This window comes from Natrix helvetica (genome assembly GCF_964273705.1).
Source record: "Natrix helvetica genome assembly, chromosome: 1".
In the NCBI taxonomy this organism is placed as follows: domain Eukaryota; kingdom Metazoa; phylum Chordata; class Lepidosauria; order Squamata; family Natricidae; genus Natrix; species Natrix helvetica.
In genome coordinates, this window is record NC_138548.1 from 203,911,921 (window position 1) to 203,930,507 (window position 18,587).

The window sequence follows — 18,587 nt, forward strand, 5'->3', positions numbered from 1 at the left end:
TACAACGGAATGTATGGGTTCACTGAAAATACAAATTACATTTCCTTGATTGCGGCTACCGATCTAGATCAGACAGAATCCCTCTCAACTGATAAATTTTAAGTGCCAAACTTGATTGAGTAGAAACAGATTTAATTGCATGGGCCCCTTCCATTGTACAATCAGAAACACAGGGCTAGAATGGCCATACTGTATGATCAAGCCCAAGCACCCACTCAATGCAGGAATCTAAATGAAAGCATTTTTAAAGCAGATGAACATGAGATCGGTGCTCTGAAATCCCTCTCCCCTGCCTTTTAAGTGATTCTTAACATTTCTTGCTTCTTTTTAATTTTATATATTGTTTCTTCATGCTTTTAATATTTTATCATACACCGCTCAGATTCCCTGTATGAGGCAGATGGGCAGTTCTTAAATATGACAAAATGAATAATTTCAGACAAAGAACAATCTAGATTTTGAGTACACCGAATGAGGATGAAATCCCCACCTCTGTTGATAATCAGTTCTAGTATTAAACTGCATTTACCGTTACAAGGTGTTTTTTCTCCCTAATGCTCAAGGGTTTTCACAGACTACGATTTTAAAAAAAGGCAACTTGGTGGCTGTAATAGAGCAATTAAAGTGTTTTGGTTTTTTTGTGCACTGTATGGATGATCCAATAAAAACCAGATAGAGCTTCAATCAGACCTTTGTGGCTGCCACCTTAACTTTTAATTTTAACCATAGCCTGTGGATGCCTCTTCTAATAAATTTGAAAAATATGTCTTTGGAAAACTTAGATCCATTCTTGCCTATCCGGCATTCCGAAATACAAGAGAACAGGTTTTGATTTCTTCTGTGAGATATCCTTTCAAATATTTTGAGAATACTATCCTACCCCATCCAGTCATCTTTTCTCCAGGCTAAACATAGTCAGCTCCTTCAGTCTCTTTTCATATGGCTGAATATCTAATGCCCTGATCATTGTTACTGCCATTCTCTGAATCTGAATCCATCTTATAGCATGATACCCAAAACAGGACAAAGTGGGGTGTGATCAAAGCAGAATAAAGTCAAACCATTACAATCCTTTCCATGATTTTGAATGTATACTTTTCTTGGTACAAATCAATAGTGCATTTATCATTTCTTCAGCATATCATGTAACTGCTTATTTATTCATTAACTGTATTTATTTCTTCATTTTATATGGACTCCCCAACTCTAAATAGCATACAAAGTAAGACCAACGTAAAATAGAATTATTCTACAAAGCAAATACCTGGAAAAAGCACACCAACACTACCAAACCAAACATCACCAATACATCCACCAACCACTGACTTGAGGCCTGGGGAAAGAACTATAAAAAGGAGGAAATCAGAAGTCTTAATAGTTTTTTCTTTATTTTCTTTTTTCTTTACTCACTCGTTCATCTACTCACTTACTCTCTCTCTCTCTCATAAACACACACACACACACACACACACACATCTAGTAACAAACAATTGAGACTATTTATTTATTTAACACATTTATATGGCTATGCAATTCATATATGATGACTGACAATATTTAACGTTTAGCTTAGTAGTATTATATTTAATATTAAGCAATTTAAGATTAAAATATTTATCATATAACAAATACACAGTTCTTTTTTCGACATAATATTCAATTTTGAATGAAAAAGCCAAATTATTTTATGTTTTGGAGGTTGATATCTGAAATTACGGATAACATATAGAATCCTTTTTTTAACCTATTTTCTAAGCTATCATATATAATAAAGGAATGTCAGTAATATTTAATTATATAAACATCAGTGAACTGAAATAATGCAATGTATATTTATTACAACACAGTAAAAAAAAAAGGGGGTGTGTGTGAATAGACAAACTTGTGCAAAGGCCTTCCTAGCGACAGCAGTCACCTACTCTTGAAGCAGGAGCTATGACTCCAAGAAGATCCTCAGTTGCTCATTAGCCTAAGGCGGAAATATAGCCCCATTCATTTTTCAGTGCTAGAAGTGCAGGGTGTCACTCTCTGTTTATATACAGCAGATTGCCCTGACAGTTTTGATGAGGTTGTTTTCTCCTTGGTAGTTCCTTGATTAGGCTGTTGTTTACTACTTGAGTGTTTGAGCTAGTAGTTCCTTGATTAGGGTATTATTTACTGCCGGATTGCTCTCCTGGTGTTCACCCTGCTTATCTGGGTGTTGATTGCTGGTGAGGAGGTGTTCTGTTGCTGTTTTTTTTTTAAAAAATTGTATCATCATTTTATTTATTTGGATTCCTTCCTGTAGTGACTCACAAATTATCACTGCTTTTCTTTTAGCCTTCTTACAGAGTACATTTCTGCCCGTTATAAATTTACTATGATGGATTTTTTTTTCTTCCTACTAAATTGCTCAGAACATGTTTCATCTCTAAAAATTGTTTCTGTTCCCACAGCACATCATATCATCCACATCCTCTTCTTCTAGTTGTTATTCTCATCTATTGATTTTTAATCCTAGGTTTTGATTGTCTTCCTGAACGGAAACTGCTTTTACTGTCAGCTTCTGTCGTACAATCTCTTTGTACAACTGATAAATCCTCATCTTTTCTCAACAGCTAAAGTGCTCCAATCCTTTGCCTGATTCTTCAAGGAAATGTACAAGCCAGCATTTACTGCATATATGTCGGCTTGTTTTAAAGTAGGAGTATATAGTTGGTCCTCAACCTATGACAATAATTGAGCCTGGAATTATGGTCTTAAGTCACGCGGGTTGTTAATTGGGTCATCGGGTGACTGACACAAATTTATGATTATTATTTTTGGGTGTGGCAGTTAAGTGAGCATCTCGGTGGTTAAGGGAACCCATTGTCTGCTTTCTGGCAAAAAATGTTAATCACATTCACATGACCGAGGGATGCTGCAAATGGCTGCAAAACGCAGGCCAGTTGCCGAGCACCCAAAATGTGAGCATCTGGATATGGAGTGGCCGCCGGAACCTTGAATCTGGGTTGTAAGTTACTTTTTTTTGGGGGGGGTCTGTCTTAATTTAAAATGGTCACTAAGCAACAGGTTGCAAATCACAGTTGTTGATTTTTATTCATTCAACTTCATTTTTGCTTACTGGGGCATAATGACTTTTAGTGCTTCTTGCTCTCTTGGTAGGATGTCAGATTAGCCAAATATCAGCTATCGACTTAAAGGGGAAAACATTTAGGGGCTTCTCCACTGGTCCTTCTGGCAAACTCCCAGGGGGTTCTATGAAATTTTCTGCAGCTAACTCACCATGGCCAACTTGCCAGGACCAATCCGCTGTGGGACAACTTGCCACAATCAACTCCTTGCAGGACAAGAGTTACACTAATATCAAAGAAATAGTGGAATAGAATCATTAAAAAAGGATGCAAAAGGAGGGACAGAATGAAATATGAATGGCAAAATTGAGAATAATTTATTTATTTTAAATAAATAAATAGAATTGTTAAATTGCCCCGCAGGGAGCTGTCCCGTGGCAAGTTGTCCCACAGTGAGTTGCACATGACAAGTTGGCTGTGGCGAGTCGCCCGCAGCAAGTTGTCCCATTTCAAACTCCTGTTTTGTCTCACTTAGTGACTAGTTCCCTTGGAGCATGGTTGTCTTACATTGTTCCAGCAGTCCTATTTATTCAACAAGAAGCAATCACTCAGTCAGCACCTCAAGGACATACTTCTTGCAGTCAGGGGATGGCATTTTCCCCATTCAAAGCTCACATTTCCATGTTGTCCTGCGCAAATACTATGGAACTGAATGAAAGGTATGCAAGCAACAAGTGCTCCTTTTTGGAACGGTGGGAGAACAGCACCATTTATATGTTGTACTCTCAAGTGTAAAGTTTTAATCTGGATCTGATCCAGCTCTTTCTTTCAATGGAACTCAAGTGAAACAGCTAGAATAGGGATACTGCCGCTTTGGGTGTCTATTAGGGAAAAGCAGCACAGGTGCAGTAGGCAGATGCTCCAGTAGGAATGACTCTCTGGGAGGGAAGCAATCAGCCAGCTGTTCAATGCTTCCAAGAAGCCTGGATCCCAGCTGTCCATCCAATAGCTCTGAATCCCATCCATCAAAGAGTTGTTGCATGCTCCTTAACACTAGGAATTGGGGTTCTCACCATGGGCCAAGTAGGAAAGGATTAAAAAGGGCTTGTAGACAAAATTAGTGTCCCCGTTTCAGCAAGCAGAGCAAGCACAAAACCTCTGTGACATCTGAAGATATGGACAATTCTCTATCCCAATACAGCCAGCACACATTTCTGAGAAACAAGAAGCTGCAAATTCTGGCTACTGTGAAAGTTTCCTTTGTATATTCAGTAAACCTTATACCTGCATTGCTATGTTTCCTCTGACCCACATAGTACCATGCAAGAATTAGAAATGAGATCTGAAAAAGGAAAGTAGATCAAAGGTGTCAAGATGCAGTTGGTACTGTGCCCAGATTTGAGTGATGAAGGATGGGAAAGGAAGTGTACTTATAAACGAAGCAGGAGACACAATGATAGCACTGTACAGTTTCAATTAATCTTGAAAACTTTGTTCCCAAAAGAATTGGGGGCAGATGGGATTTCAGAATTCAATTACAAATAATCTTCCTTCTCTGCAATTTACTTTCCACTCTTTCCTGAAACGATAATGCAATTGAAGCCTTTTTTCCCCCTTTCATCCTCATTCTTTCTTGCTGGACTGCAGTCCTATATCCTCGCTAAGTCATGGTTTCTATTAATTTTAGTTATTGCAAAAGCTACAATTAGCTACGTTTGAGCAACTTACAAGTCAAAAAACAAACAAAACACACGATCACTTAGTGTTCTGCGTGATCTTTAACAAACACAGCATCTCTTTATTATGCTAAGAAGAGAGCTGCCCCGATGGTTGTTCAGGAGTGGTATGAATACATGATACAACCACCCATTTGTTAACGGAAGGCAGTCAGTGACAGAACTACACCAACGTTCCAGCCCACACAGGAACTCCCTTTTTAAACATAATTCACATAACTTAAAATTATTTGCCAGTATCTACTGATGGTGTTAAAGGACCATGATTATTATTTCTACAACGGATTCAATCAAGAACAGCAGAAATATGAGTTTTCTCTAAAGAACTCAAAATTCACACGATTCCTCTGGAAATCTCAAGTTCAGCCATCATGAGAAATAGTATTTACCTCTAAGACAGCAGCCCCCAACCTTTTGGGCACCAGGGATCAATTTGGTGGAGAAGTGGTTTTCTGTGGCATGGAGGGGGCGTGGTTTTGCATGGGGCCTGTATCATGTGGTTGGCCCTTCCCTTGTTTCCGTGGCGCAGCTGTGGGCATGCCGCGGCATGATGCCGGTCTACAGACTGGGGGTTAGGGACCACTGCTCTGAAGTATTCTCAGAAACAGCAGGAAAAGAAATCTACGTAAAGATACTATTTTTCATCTCTCATAACTATAGGACAGCCCTAATTTCATCCCAACCTTCGTCAAATTCATAAATTAGTCTGGTGACAGTAACCTAACTTTCAAGGATATTGCCCCTTAAAACAGCATAGCATCTTAATGGCTTCACTATCACCGTAGTGATGGAAAAAATGGGTCTCAAAACTCATTACTTTGGCAGAGACAATGCTGTTTGCCTACCTACCAGACATCAACTTCAGTACTACAGTATAGGAAAGTTTGTGGCTATAATAATAATAATAAAGCAACTGAAAATCAGAAACCTATTCAGAAAGAAGAATAACAGACAAAGGGACCATTTTGTGGAAGAAACTTCTTTTTAAATAAAAATTTAAAAGCAGAATAAAAATTAATCAGAATATTTAAAATGGAAAAAGAAAAGAAAAAAATCCAAGAGAGCCAAGACAAAAGTGCAGCAATCAAAGAAAAGAAGGAAAAAAATGGTAAAGGAGTGACTTCCAATTTTCTCTAGCAGCAGTTATAAGTAAAAATATAAAATAATCTTATTTTATGGTTATAGAGTTGACTTGTGGTGTGATGAGTGGTAAATCAATTTAAATAAATAAATACAGCATTGTTTACATTTTCTCCATAATTTATTTTTAATCTAATCATCAAAACAATATATTACGATTTCTTTTGCTTCCCATAAGAAGTCAATAAGAGATTTCTAATCGCCATTAAATTTACACAATGTCCTTTCTCTGAAGCAGTCAAACTTGACATTAAATGAGCTTCCACCATCCGCACTATCATTCCTCCACTGTTGGTAAAGTCAAATCTTTCCACCTTTGTGCACATAACAGGGTTGATATTTTGTGGAAGAAACATATACCTAAATGGTAGAGATATTAATTCAAATGACATTCTTCTTTTTCAATTCTGGCCTTCTATTTCCAGAATGCCTTTCTTAGCAAAGGATGTCTGATGTCTGCTTTATTATTTTTTCAGATGTAGAAAAGGATATTTTTATTCTCTAAGGCCTTTAAATAGTTTAAAACACATTAAACCAAAAGCTATAGTTTACAAATCACTACAGCTGATTTTATGTATTCCCACAAAGGCAAAAACCAGAAGAACACTTCCTGATGTACTGTTTGAGAAATTACATAACACAAATTTATATTCACAGTAGGATATTATGTAGTACTCAACAGAAACATTCATAGCACTGGGTACATAATACTAATGGGAAAAAAAACCCACCAACCCACACACTCCTACCTTTCTATAGCCTAGAGATGATATTTGGTTAAATATATAGGATGATAAATGTTTGGAGTCAGGAAAATTGTGCAGCTGTGAGTAGTGTGTACTGACTAGCTAATGCAAATAACTTCACTTATTTTATGGTAAACTGCTGCTAAAGATGTACTTCATCAGTAGCCGGTTGGAAATTCAGCTCCAACTGAATGAAAGATTCAACTGCATACAAAGGAATATCAGTATCCTAGAGATACCAATACTGATTAAGGTAGGTTGCAAGATGTGGAATACAGAAAAATAACTCCTAGACAAAGAACCTTCCAAGATCCCCAGCACAGTCTTAAATTCTAAAATCCCTGTTATTGTATACTCAGTAGCTTTGGGCCCTGCAAATCAAGAAACAAGTGGAGATGGTTTCTAGCTTCCTGAATCAGGTGAGAAAAGCATATATATTTAGTCGTTCATTCAAGAGACAAAACATGGATTTTTTTCAACATCACTTTGAGCTAGACAGCCTTTGTCAAAACCTTATAAAGCATTTGAGGTTTTCATTTTCCTGCATCTTGTCAAGTAGAGATGTTTGTGCTCTTTGCAAATGTTGACATAATTTCTCAGTAGGAGAAAATTCCACTAAAGTGCCTGAATAGGTAACAATCTGTATTAATTGGCTCTCTAGCCCCTACTCTAAGCAAACCATCATGCTTTCCTGTAAAGTTTCCTTTTACCAGCAATCAGACAACAATCCAAATCGAAAAGAGAGAGAAATTAGAGAAACAGAAACAAACAAAATTATTTTAGTTAACTGAAACTGGGAGACGATGCCGAAGTTATAGCAAAGGGGGGGGAAAACATACATGGATAAGAAAGAATGAAGCAACATCCAACTCCTCCAATAATACATTTTCCTGTCTAGTAGCAAATAGCTACAATTCTCGGTAAACACAATGATATCCTTTTAGCTCCTGTCTTGCTTAACCAGACAATGATTAGATGACTCTGAATTGAACATTTCAATAAAGGTAATGGTAAAATGTGAAGTGGTTGGCTCTCTTGCCCTGCTACTTAAAATTTCCTTGAGGCACCAAAACTACAGAGGGCAGGATCAACAATCATGTGTAGCAATTAAAAACAAAACAAAAACCCTAGTTTAGGCACATGGAGTCACAGCGCCACCATGTGGCCAGATGTAACAGCTATTCCAAGATCAGTGGTTGTAGTAGCTGTGAAACCTAGAGTTCCAGTTGGTCCTTAAGTCATAAAATTCAAAAAAGGGATGTTATAATATTATAATTCAACTTTATAAAGAAGGCTGGAAACTCTTACCTAGTAGTGCATTTTTCACACATAACGACCCTTTGCAACATCCCCATGGTCACATGATCAAAATTTGGGCGTTTGGCAATTGGCTCATATTTATGATGGTTACAGTGTCCCAGGGTCATGTGATCACCTTTTGTGACCTTCTGACAAAGTCAATGGGAAAGCCAGATTCACTTAACAATTGTGGCAAGAAAGATAGTAAAATGGGTCAAAACTCACTTAACAACTGTCTCCTTTAGCAACAGAAATTTTGGACTCAGTTGTGGTCGTACGTTAAAGACTATCTGTATATAAACAAAGAGGAAACCCTACTTCCTTGTGGCACTGATGATGTTACCTTGTTGGGCAATGAAACATCTGCAGAAAAAAAGCCAAGTTCAGAGACCACCAAGTACTCTACGGTCAACCCCATGTTCTCTAAAGTTAACAATGAATATTTATTGTCCTAAAAGACAACAAAACTGAAAAGCAAATACTGGCTTAAGAATACTAATCTCTGAAAAGGTCAAGGACTACGAAAGAATATGACTGTAGTAACAAGTTATATAAGAAGGTTAGCTATTGGAAAGCTGACCTAATCTCCCAATGGTTTCTAAAGGTTATTTTTTAATAGCACTCATTTAAGTGTACAGTATCCACTTAGCACTTAAAAAGTTCTTAGCTTCTTTATTCTTGGAGCTAAAACCTTGAGATTCAAAAGATATTGAAATCTGCATTCAATATTAAACAAGAAAAATCCAAAAGGAATGAAATGTTTCAGTCAGACCATAAAACTACATTGATCTGCTACAGATGGGGTGATTCCTACCACAGTAACAAAAAAAACCTCTTGCTGGATTCCAAATTAAATCATAGATCACACGGAAGCTATAAAGAAAAAATATGGAACTGATTCAAGAATGATATAAACCACAATATTCTAAATTCAGGGAACTATGAACGTGAAACATGAGACTTACACTACAGAGAAACATAAATCAAGAACAAGCTCTAACATATGCTGGTGAAACATGGACACCAGGGTGGATTTGATTTAAATCAAGTCGATTTAAATCACGATTTAAATCACTAGTAAACAGGCTTGATTGAAATCATAATTTTTAAAAAGCAACTGTCATGTCTGTCCCACTGCGGCTCCTCCTCTGACCCACTGTTGACTCACCGACAGTCCCATTCAGTTTAATGGGATGGCTGGTGACGCATCAATGACACAAGGTGAGGGATGAGGTGGGCAGGTGAGTGGATGCCCGTTAACAGGCACACTGCCATGATGGATCTGAAATGACAGGTGCTCTTTAGATGTAAGAATTCGTTCTTGCTGGTAGTTAAGACTCTTTAATATTATTATTTGCAAACAAAATGAAGGTTTCCTATTTAGCTTGCAGAGCTTGGATTCTTTGAATGAGTTTATCAAAAATATAAATATTGCAGAATACACAGCATCAGGCTACATAACTAAGCTCCATTTCATGCTGAATAAACTAAATTATTAATGTATCTTAAATAGAAAACTATCTTTAGATAGACTTTTACTCCAAAAGCATTTTATTAAAATAAATTTGATTTAAAAAATCTGATTTAAATTTTAAAAATTCATTTTTTAATTTTTTTTTTAAATATCATCAATTTTTATCCATCCTGATGGACACCAACATCATAATTGATACAAATGCTATGAGTAGTGCAAAGAGCTATGGAAAGATACATGCTTGGCATTACAAGACAAGATAGAAAGACCTGCATATTGATTAGAAAACAAACAAAAGTGTATGATATCAAGAGAGTAAAAGAATTGAAATGGAAATGGGCTGGTCACACAGCAAAAAGAATTGAAGGCAGGTGGAACAAGGCGATGATACAATGGATCCCATTTGATAAAAAGTGTCCACGAAAGAGACCTACAAGATGGATCAATGACATCAATAAGTATTTCAGGCCCAATTGGCAAAAGAATCTAAGGACTGTATTGGATGGAAACATGTGGAACAGGCTTTCATTCTGTAGTGGACAATGGCTAAAATGATGATGTATCATCTACTTAATTCTAATAGATCTGAATATTTCTTTTTTAAATCTCTCCCACAAAAGGGGTTGGAGATTACCTTAATAATTGAGTGGAGTAGATGTTCTGATTTGGAACATATATACTGATCCAGCAAGAAGAGAGAAATCTAGCAATGATAGTAGTTAGCTTTATAATAACCACCCAAAAGTTGGACCTCTCAGAATTCCCTGCCTTACATTTTATTCTCTGAATTCCTTTTAGAATTTTTCATTTTATACAATACAATAGCAGAGTTGGAAGGGACCTTGGAGGTCTTCTAGTCCAAGTCTAGTCCATTTTAAAACATACAATTGGATAACTGTAACCAGATAAAGGTATCCATACAGATATAAAGTACAATTCTTATTTTCTTTAAAACAGTTGATTTTAATAAATTTTACAAGCATAATAAAAACTGAAGACACAATCACCCTTTTAATAAAAAATTATACTTTTTGAAGTTGTGGCTTGGTATGGCGAAAAGAAAAATATATACAAAGAACAGTTTACATTTTATTTATGTAAAATATTTGGTGTTCAGTTTTAATTTATTTAAAACATTTATATAGCTGCCTATCTTCCAATCAACTCTGGTCCGCTCCCAATATGTGCCACATTCAACGAATTAAGTTTTATTTCTGAGTAGAGAATCATATAGACAGGTTCACACTATGCCATGGCTTGTTTAGGCTCATACAACATGCTGCTTTAAACGAACTATTAGAATTGGTGTAAAATAGGAAGCCAATATCTAAATTGTATATTAAGATTATGAAAAAGAAATCAGATGATGAATGAATAGATGTTTATATAATGCTCACAAACCTCATGTCTATCTTTAACAGATAATTATGGAAAGTATATAGTTAAAAAAATCATTATTTAATATACATACTGATTTTTTGCCTGTACTTCCTTCATTTTAATTCTCTCTTTTGTCTTATATTATTTGCAACCAGCTACAGCATTTATGAGACCCAGTTTAATGTAGCAGTTAAAATATTAAGCTAGAATATGGGAGAATGAGTTCTAATTCCACTTTTGAGGAACAAAGCTAGCTGGGTGACCTTGGGCTAGTTACTTTCTCTCAGCCACAGGAAGGAGGCAATGGCAAACCACTTCGGGAAAAATCTGGCCAGTAAAACTGTAGGGATTGTCCAGGCAAACTCTACAATTTGTCACAACTGTATGGAAGGGAAAAAAAAACATTTATATACTCTTCTATTAAAATAATACTGTATACATTTGATTATACAGTTCACCTCATTTTTGCTCACTGCAAGATCCCATTGTTGCTATTTTTTTTAACAATACGCTACAATGAACAAATTAGCTACTGTTGGAACTCCTGCTCCCCTGGATCTAGTTATTTTTTTATCATTTGTGGTTTTTTAGTTTTTAAATCATGCAGGCACATAAGAGATTTTGGTGGTTAATAGACTGCATGAAAGCAAGGCTTGTTTCAATATATCACAATTGTACTTTATAGGACACTTTTATGAATGTTCCTGAAAAATAACTTCGAAGATGGTATTTATTTCCAGATAAGTGAGAATGTTAAAATCCCATATAATTGAATGAAATTTTATTTTAAAAGACTGCACTCATACATATTTCACATAATCAATTCTGCAAACTGTGAAAATACTGATTTATAAATGGGAATGAAACTAAGAATTAAATACCTGACCAAAACATCCCGCCTGCCTGTGAGAAAGAATGAGTATTAATTGTATTCAATCCCAGGGGCTATACCTTGAAAAAGCAAGCCTACTATAATGTAAAAATATGCATGGCATAATGCTAATCAACAAGTGAATATTATTTAGATATTATGGTGCTATCTTAGGCTTCAATTTAAACAATATACTAGAGGGAAAAATTGGAATCATTTGTCTTTGTTCATGATTCTTTTATGTTGTGACAGCAATTTGATTAATATTTGTAAAAATCAAGAGCCTTCTATCTCCCACTGACGTTGAGGTTGTATATTGCACTGAATATGGTTTGGAGATGACGATTTTCAAGATTCTTTCCAATGATAATTCTATGACATAATGGCTCTCTAAAATAGAAAGAAAAAAGAAAGAACTGTTTCAAAACTACAGCCTAAACTTAACAACCTTCTCTAGTGATCATATCAGCAATTCAGGATTCTGAAAGACTGAAATGAGACATACTAACATTTTCACTTAACAGAGTGAAGAAAATATATAGCACTAGTTTTCCCATCTCTCCCTTCAACACAAATCCTGAGTGAAAGCATAAAGGATGCACTCTTGGGCAAATTCCTTCAAATACTCTTATTACCCTACACTTACTCCAGTACAGGTAATCCTCAATTTATGACTACAATTGAGCCCAAAATTTAAGTTGTTAAGTGAGAAATTTGTTAAGTGAGTTTTGCCCCATTTTACCACTTCCTACATTTGTTAAGTGAATAACTGCAGTTCTTAAATTAGTAACATGGTTAAGTGAATCTGGTTTCCCCATAGCTTGTCAGAAGGATGCCAAAGGAGATCACATGACTCCAGAACACTGCAAATGTCATAAATGTAAGTCAGTTGTCACGCAATGTAAATCATATAACTATGGGGATGCTGCAACGTTGTAAGTGTGAAGAATGGTCAAAAATCAGTTTTTTCAGTGCTGCTTTAGGTGCGAATGGTGACTAAACTAACTTGTAAGTCAAGGATGCCTGTAGCTGCATCCTTTGGACACAGGTTTAGCATTAAGGGTACTATTTTGCAGCTACAAACAGGGACTGTTTGTTACAAACTGGTGCATAAGTGCACCACCTGCCTAACGTCCCTGTCCTACTGTCCCCATTTCCTGTGTTCATATTCATGTTTATTCTTATTCCTGTTATCTTGTACATGAGTGACAAACTAAATAAATACAATAAAATAAATAAATAAATACTCATAATTCCAGGATAGGCATTTCTACATTTCAGAAAGCTCCAGACGTGTCGGCAAAATCGCTGCCCAAATATCTGGCTGAGAATCCTGTAGCCCGACTTACCCAGAGAACACCATATCACAGAAAGATGTTCTTAGAAAACGAAGTCTCTTTCCAAAAGAAAAAAGGAAAAGAAATCGCACCTCCTTTTCAAACAGAAACGGAAGGAAACCCGTACTCGGCTGCCCCTTAGTGTCCCACTGCCCTTTTAGCTCTCTCCCCTCTGACAGTTCTCACCTTGACGAAAGGGCTCTTCTCCTCTTCCTTCTCAATTGGGTGCCACTCAACCACGTCCATAGGGCGAGAGGCCGGGGAGATCCGGGCAGAGACCGCGGGGTTCACTGTTTGGCCGGAGGAGACCGAACGAACCGGTAACCCCAGCAACCTCTGCGAGCCCGCCAGCCTCCGCAACGCCGCCATGGTCGACATTCTAACCGGAAGCGGAACCTGGTCCTCCGAAAGTTGCGCTAGGAGGAAGAAACCGAATGCTTCACGCTCTATTGTTTGTATTTGTTTAGTCTGGATACGGCAGTGATAGATCAGACGGATATCTCGGAACTGCAAAGAGATGCTTTAAAATAAATAAATAAATAAATAACAGCCCCCGATAGAGAAAGCCTTTGTGATGATGTATGACTAAATACTATTTAGATTAGGGGTCTCCAACCTTGGCAACTTTAAGGCTTGTGGACTTCAACTCCCAGAATTCCTCGGCCAGCAAAGCCGCTTCAGCTCTGAGAAGCTTCCCCACTAGCCTGTCAAAACTGAAGAAGCTTCTTGGATGAGAAGCAAAACGTCTTCAAAGAAAGAAAAAAACAAGAAAGTCTAGTTGGCTCCTGAAAAAGCACCTTTGTGGCAGAAACGGATGGTTATGTGTAACATGTTCCCACTAGTGCAATAGGATTGGATGTTTGTAAATATGATTTATTGGGACTTTAAAGTTAGGGACTTTTTGTCTTCACGGTGAGTTGTATTGTGTTGTGGAGTGCCCTGAGGAAGCTCAACCAATCTCATTGTACATATGTTGTGCACTGACAATAAAGTATTATTGTTGTTGCTATTGTTGTTGTTGTATTACGGAGCTGTTCCGCACAGCTACTCCTTTTGCAGAAGTTTTTGCAAACAGGAGCCGATCTTTCGAAGGCTCCAACTAACTCCAAAACCTATCCGCAACTGCCGACAGAGAAACGAAATCAAAGCAAACGAAATCCCAGCAGTCCGGAGGACCAGCTTCAGCGAGACGGCGCCAGAAAGGCGAGCGAGGAAACCAGAGCTCGAGCGACGGAGCCTCCTACCAATCCTAACCCAGAGCGGGCCGTTACTACGACGGCTTGCAAGCCAATGGGTGCGCGCGGACGGGCTTCTCTGGCGCGCTGGGGGAGGTGGAAACGAGGAAGGCGGTCGGAACGCTCCGGTGTCACCGACGACGACCGTGACGAAGGGAGTCTCGGGAAAGAGGCGCGGGGAGGGGAGGGGGAAGGAAGGTGGCTTGGAGGAGCGCCGCCATTTTGCGAGGCGAGACGGGTGGCTCGGTGGTCGCGCGAGCCCCGGGGAAGCTGTTCGTTCGCCAGGTGAGGAAGGCGGTAGGAAAGGAGAGGCCGAGGAAGGTGGGGCTTGGTGGCCTGGACGGGGCGGTGTAAGCTGGGACTCTCTCAAGGCGCCGCAGGCAGCCCCGGGAAAAGCGTCGTTCCTCCCTCCTGGTCGAGAAGAAAACCGCCCAGCTTTGGAGCCTGGCGGAAGCCGATCCAAAGCTCGCTTGATGTTTCCCTGGCGGTTGAAATACCCTCCCAATGTTTGACCCCCGTTCCCGAATACGAAATGTGTGGAAGGGGAAACCTGCCCAGTTAATACGAGGGTGGGAGCCCCCGAAAAGCTCCTATTGAGAGAGACCTGGGCTCGCTTCCTATGCCCTGTTTGTATATGGACGTGGGGTTTTTTTTTTTTTTTTGTGGCAGGTCAACACACATCGATCGTAGAACAAGCTTTTGAGATCTAGAGGATCTTGTTTTCTCTGGGGATTGGAAGGGCAGATCCTGCGAAAGGCTGGCTTCAAAGCGGAACGTTGAAACAGGAGCTAAAAGGCCAGGAAATGTAAGAGAGGCAGTTAAGTCTGTAACACTTGAGAATTGTATATGCAGCATATCATAACAAAGAACCCCCAGTTTGCCAGTTGCTGGTAATATTGCTCTCTTTAATGTGACAAGCCCACCCGTATCTAGGAGTGTCTTCTGTTCAATACAATACAATAGTAGAGTTGGAAGGGACCTTAGAGGTCTTCTAGTCCAACCCCCTGCCTAGGCAGGAAACCCTATACCATTCCAGACAGATGGCTATCCAACATCTTCTTAAAGACTTCCAGTGTTGGGGCATTCAAAACTTCTGGAGGCAAGCTGTTCCACTGATTAATTGTTCTAACTCTCAGGAAATTTCTCCTCATTCTAAGTTGCTTCTCTCCTTGATTAGTTTCCACCCATTGCTTCTTGTTCTACCCTCAGGTGCCTTGGAGAATAGTCTGACTCCCTCTTCTTTGTGGCAACCCCTGAGATATTGGAACAATGCTATCATGTCTCCCCTAGTCCTTCTTTCTCTTAAGCTAAACATACCCAGTTCCTGCAACCGTTCTTCATATGTTTTAGTCTCCAGTCCCCTAATCATCTTTGTTGCTCTTCTCTGCACTCTTTCTAGAGTCTCCACATCTTTTTTACATCGTGGCGACCAGAACTGAATGCAGTATTCCAAGTGTGGCCTTACCAAGGCATTATAAAGTGGTATTAACACTTCACGTGATCTTGATTCTATCCCTCTGTTGATGCAACCTAGAACTGTGTTGGCTTTTTTGGCAGCTGCTGCACACTGCTGGCTCATATTTAAATGGTTGTCCCCTAGGACTCCAAGATCCCTTTCACAGTTACTACTACTGAGCAAGGTATCACCTATGAATTGACAAATATTTTCAAGCAGAAACGGACGTTTAGCACCACTTTATGAAGCCTTAATACTGTAAGACCACACTTAGAATACAGTACTACATCTAGCTTTGGGCGCTGTATTATCAAAAAGATGTTGAAATTCTGGAAACTGCAGAAAAAAGCAGCAGAGATGATTAGGGGGCTGGAGAGTAAAACAGAATTCTTTATTGGCCGTGTGATTGGACACACAAGGAATTTGTCTTTCGTGCATATGCTCTCTGTACATAAAAATACAAGATACATATGTCAAGAATCATAAGGTACAGCGCTTATAGTCATAGGGTACAAACAATATCAATATAAATCGTAAGGATGCAAGCAAAGTGAGTCATGCAGTCATAAATGGGAGGAGATGGGTGATAGGAATGATGAGAAGTAATGCAGCCTTAGTGAATAGTTCGAAAGTGGTGAGGGAATTATTTGTTTAGCAGAGTGGTGGTTTTCAGGGGGAAAAGAATGGTATGAAGAACGGTTGCAGGAATTGGTTATGTCTAGTCTAGTGAACAGAAGAACGTGGGTGACATGATAGGTGTGTTCCAAGCAGGGTTGGGCTAGCCGCTAGAAGATCTTGAGGGTCCCTTCCAACTCTTGTTATTTCTGTTTTCTGAGAATTGAGAATTCATGGTTCAAGCTGCAGTACTTGATGGGAATGGAGTCTTCCATATTTCACTGTTCCTAAACTTGATTTAAGTTTAATATTTAACTTTTATATGAATATAAACTAGAACAAGTAGAATGATTTCTGTATCTTGGTAGAATATTTAATAAATATAGGAAAAGGGATGGAGAAATGTTAGGATTATAATATTGATAAAAAGAAGTGGGTAATATATGAGCTATTGAAATTGAGGAGTCCAAAAGGTATGATTGCAGCAAACAACAGTTGATTCTTGTTATACGATTCTGTATTTGCAAATATACCTATTGCCGAAACCCTAACCCTAACCACAAAATCAATACTCATGGCGCTTTCACGGTCATTTGTGGTTATGGAGAAAAGCAAAAAATAAAATAAAAATTGAGTTATACAAGTTGAGGTTTCAGTATTTGCTAATTCAGTTTTTCACTGTGACTTTATACAACACGATTACTACAAATAATGAGAATCTTCCACATGTTTGGATGATTTAGTGACATAGAGAGAATGAGACTGAATCACAAATCCAATATAAAAAGGAAGAGAAAAAGAGAAAGATTGTGAAAGTAGTCATGGCTGGTTGGATGGAGTTGGTAAAGATCCTTCAAAGGAAACAGTTGAGAATTAAATAATAAAAGGAAATGTAAAAAGCAGTGTGTGAAAGTAATAAAAATAAGGTTGGTGTGATAGAAGGATATGGAGAGATTCAGTGAATGATTTGATATGAATTAAATTTAGCTATATATTTTTCTCTTTGTATCTGATGTCTTCATACTTTGGCTTATTTTTATTCCTTTCCAACTCGTTGCAAAACATTGGTTTTATATATATGCTGGGTTTTTTCATCAGTACCCCTGTATCATGTACACACTCATGGATAACTCCATCTACATCTAAGCAGATCCTTGCTTTTTTAACCAAAATGATAATGAAGAATGCACTACCTGTAGATAAGTCAATTGTGATTTTTTTGAAAAAAAATACAAAACTTTTGAGGTATGCCTTATTTGATGGTGTCACATTTTTCATGATATTTTGGTTTAAAAATTGAGGGTTGTCTTATCCACAGATGGACACATGTGGATATATATTTTATGTATACAGTACTGCTGTTTAATAAACATTCACTTATAGAATGTTTAATGAGGCTGTGAGAATGATCTTGGGAGACGAGGAAGAGCTTCAGCTTAGACAATAGTCAGACAAGAGATATCTCAGTGGAAGGAAATGAGGGCATGGGAAATGTTTCAAAAGAGACCCATCCCCTTAATTCTCTGAAAAGTAAAAGCAAGGCAGTGAAGAAGTGCTTTCAGATTTGCAAGACTTTGTTACTGTAACCCCACAATAAAAATAGTATTGCTACTCATGGTTTTGGTTTTGGTCCAGATTAACTTGAAGCACTGACAGAATGGCTTTATTAATTTAAAAAAATGTTTATTTTGTACTAGATATTAAGCCAGTAATTGACAGTCTAACTATTCTCATCAAAGTAAGTTCAAAACATCAAAATTAAGACAAAGTAATCAAAATTTTGGAAGATGAGCAAATCCTCCAAAACTTTAATGTGAGATTCTGGAGGTTTTTAAAAAAAGTGATACTTGGTACATGAAACCTGATGCTATTTTCAGCAATAAGATATAACTTTGGTTCTTAAATCACATTAGATTCTTAGATCTAACTAAGCAAAAGCCAAACTATATTATGCTTAACCTATGAGATAAACCAATGAAGTTAAACATACATTTTCAAACTCAAACTTAAAAAAATAAAAATTCACAGTCACTGAATCTCAGCATGCTGATCTGCAAATGTATATTTCTTCTGACATGCTTGGGAAGGAAGACAGAGTGGAAGTCTTAAAACATTTTTGATTAGATTTAAATTAAACATCAGAGGATAAGATACTAATGGGAAATAAGAGATGTAGTGACTGATTTGGCCACTGGGAATTTCTTTCTTGGTCAGTTTTAATTAGTTTGGTTATTAAACTTTGATT

The 18,587-nt window shown here is 37.8% G+C and overlaps 2 protein-coding genes across 3 annotated transcripts in view; one reads left to right on the forward strand and one right to left on the reverse strand.

Moving 5' to 3' along the window:
- Window positions 1-13,442, reverse strand: part of NDUFB11 (NADH:ubiquinone oxidoreductase subunit B11) — a 58,467-nt gene extending 45,025 nt beyond the window's left edge. The window contains exon 1 of the mRNA XM_081936415.1: window positions 13,223-13,442. Coding sequence (XP_081792541.1) covers window positions 13,223-13,414 — 192 coding nt within the window. The 5' untranslated portion in view covers window positions 13,415-13,442. The remainder of the gene's footprint in view (window positions 1-13,222) is intronic.
- Window positions 13,443-14,447: 1,005 nt separating this feature from the next.
- RBM10 (RNA binding motif protein 10) overlaps window positions 14,448-18,587 on the forward strand; it is a 32,627-nt gene continuing 28,487 nt past the window's right edge. Inside the window, exon 1 of one of the 2 annotated variants that reach the window (XM_081954499.1) lies at window positions 14,448-14,556. The gene's annotated coding sequence lies outside the window, so the exon portion shown is untranslated. Of the gene's footprint in view, window positions 14,557-14,940; window positions 15,077-18,587 lie in introns of those variants that run through there. The other variant, XM_081954498.1, reaches the window with a different exon arrangement.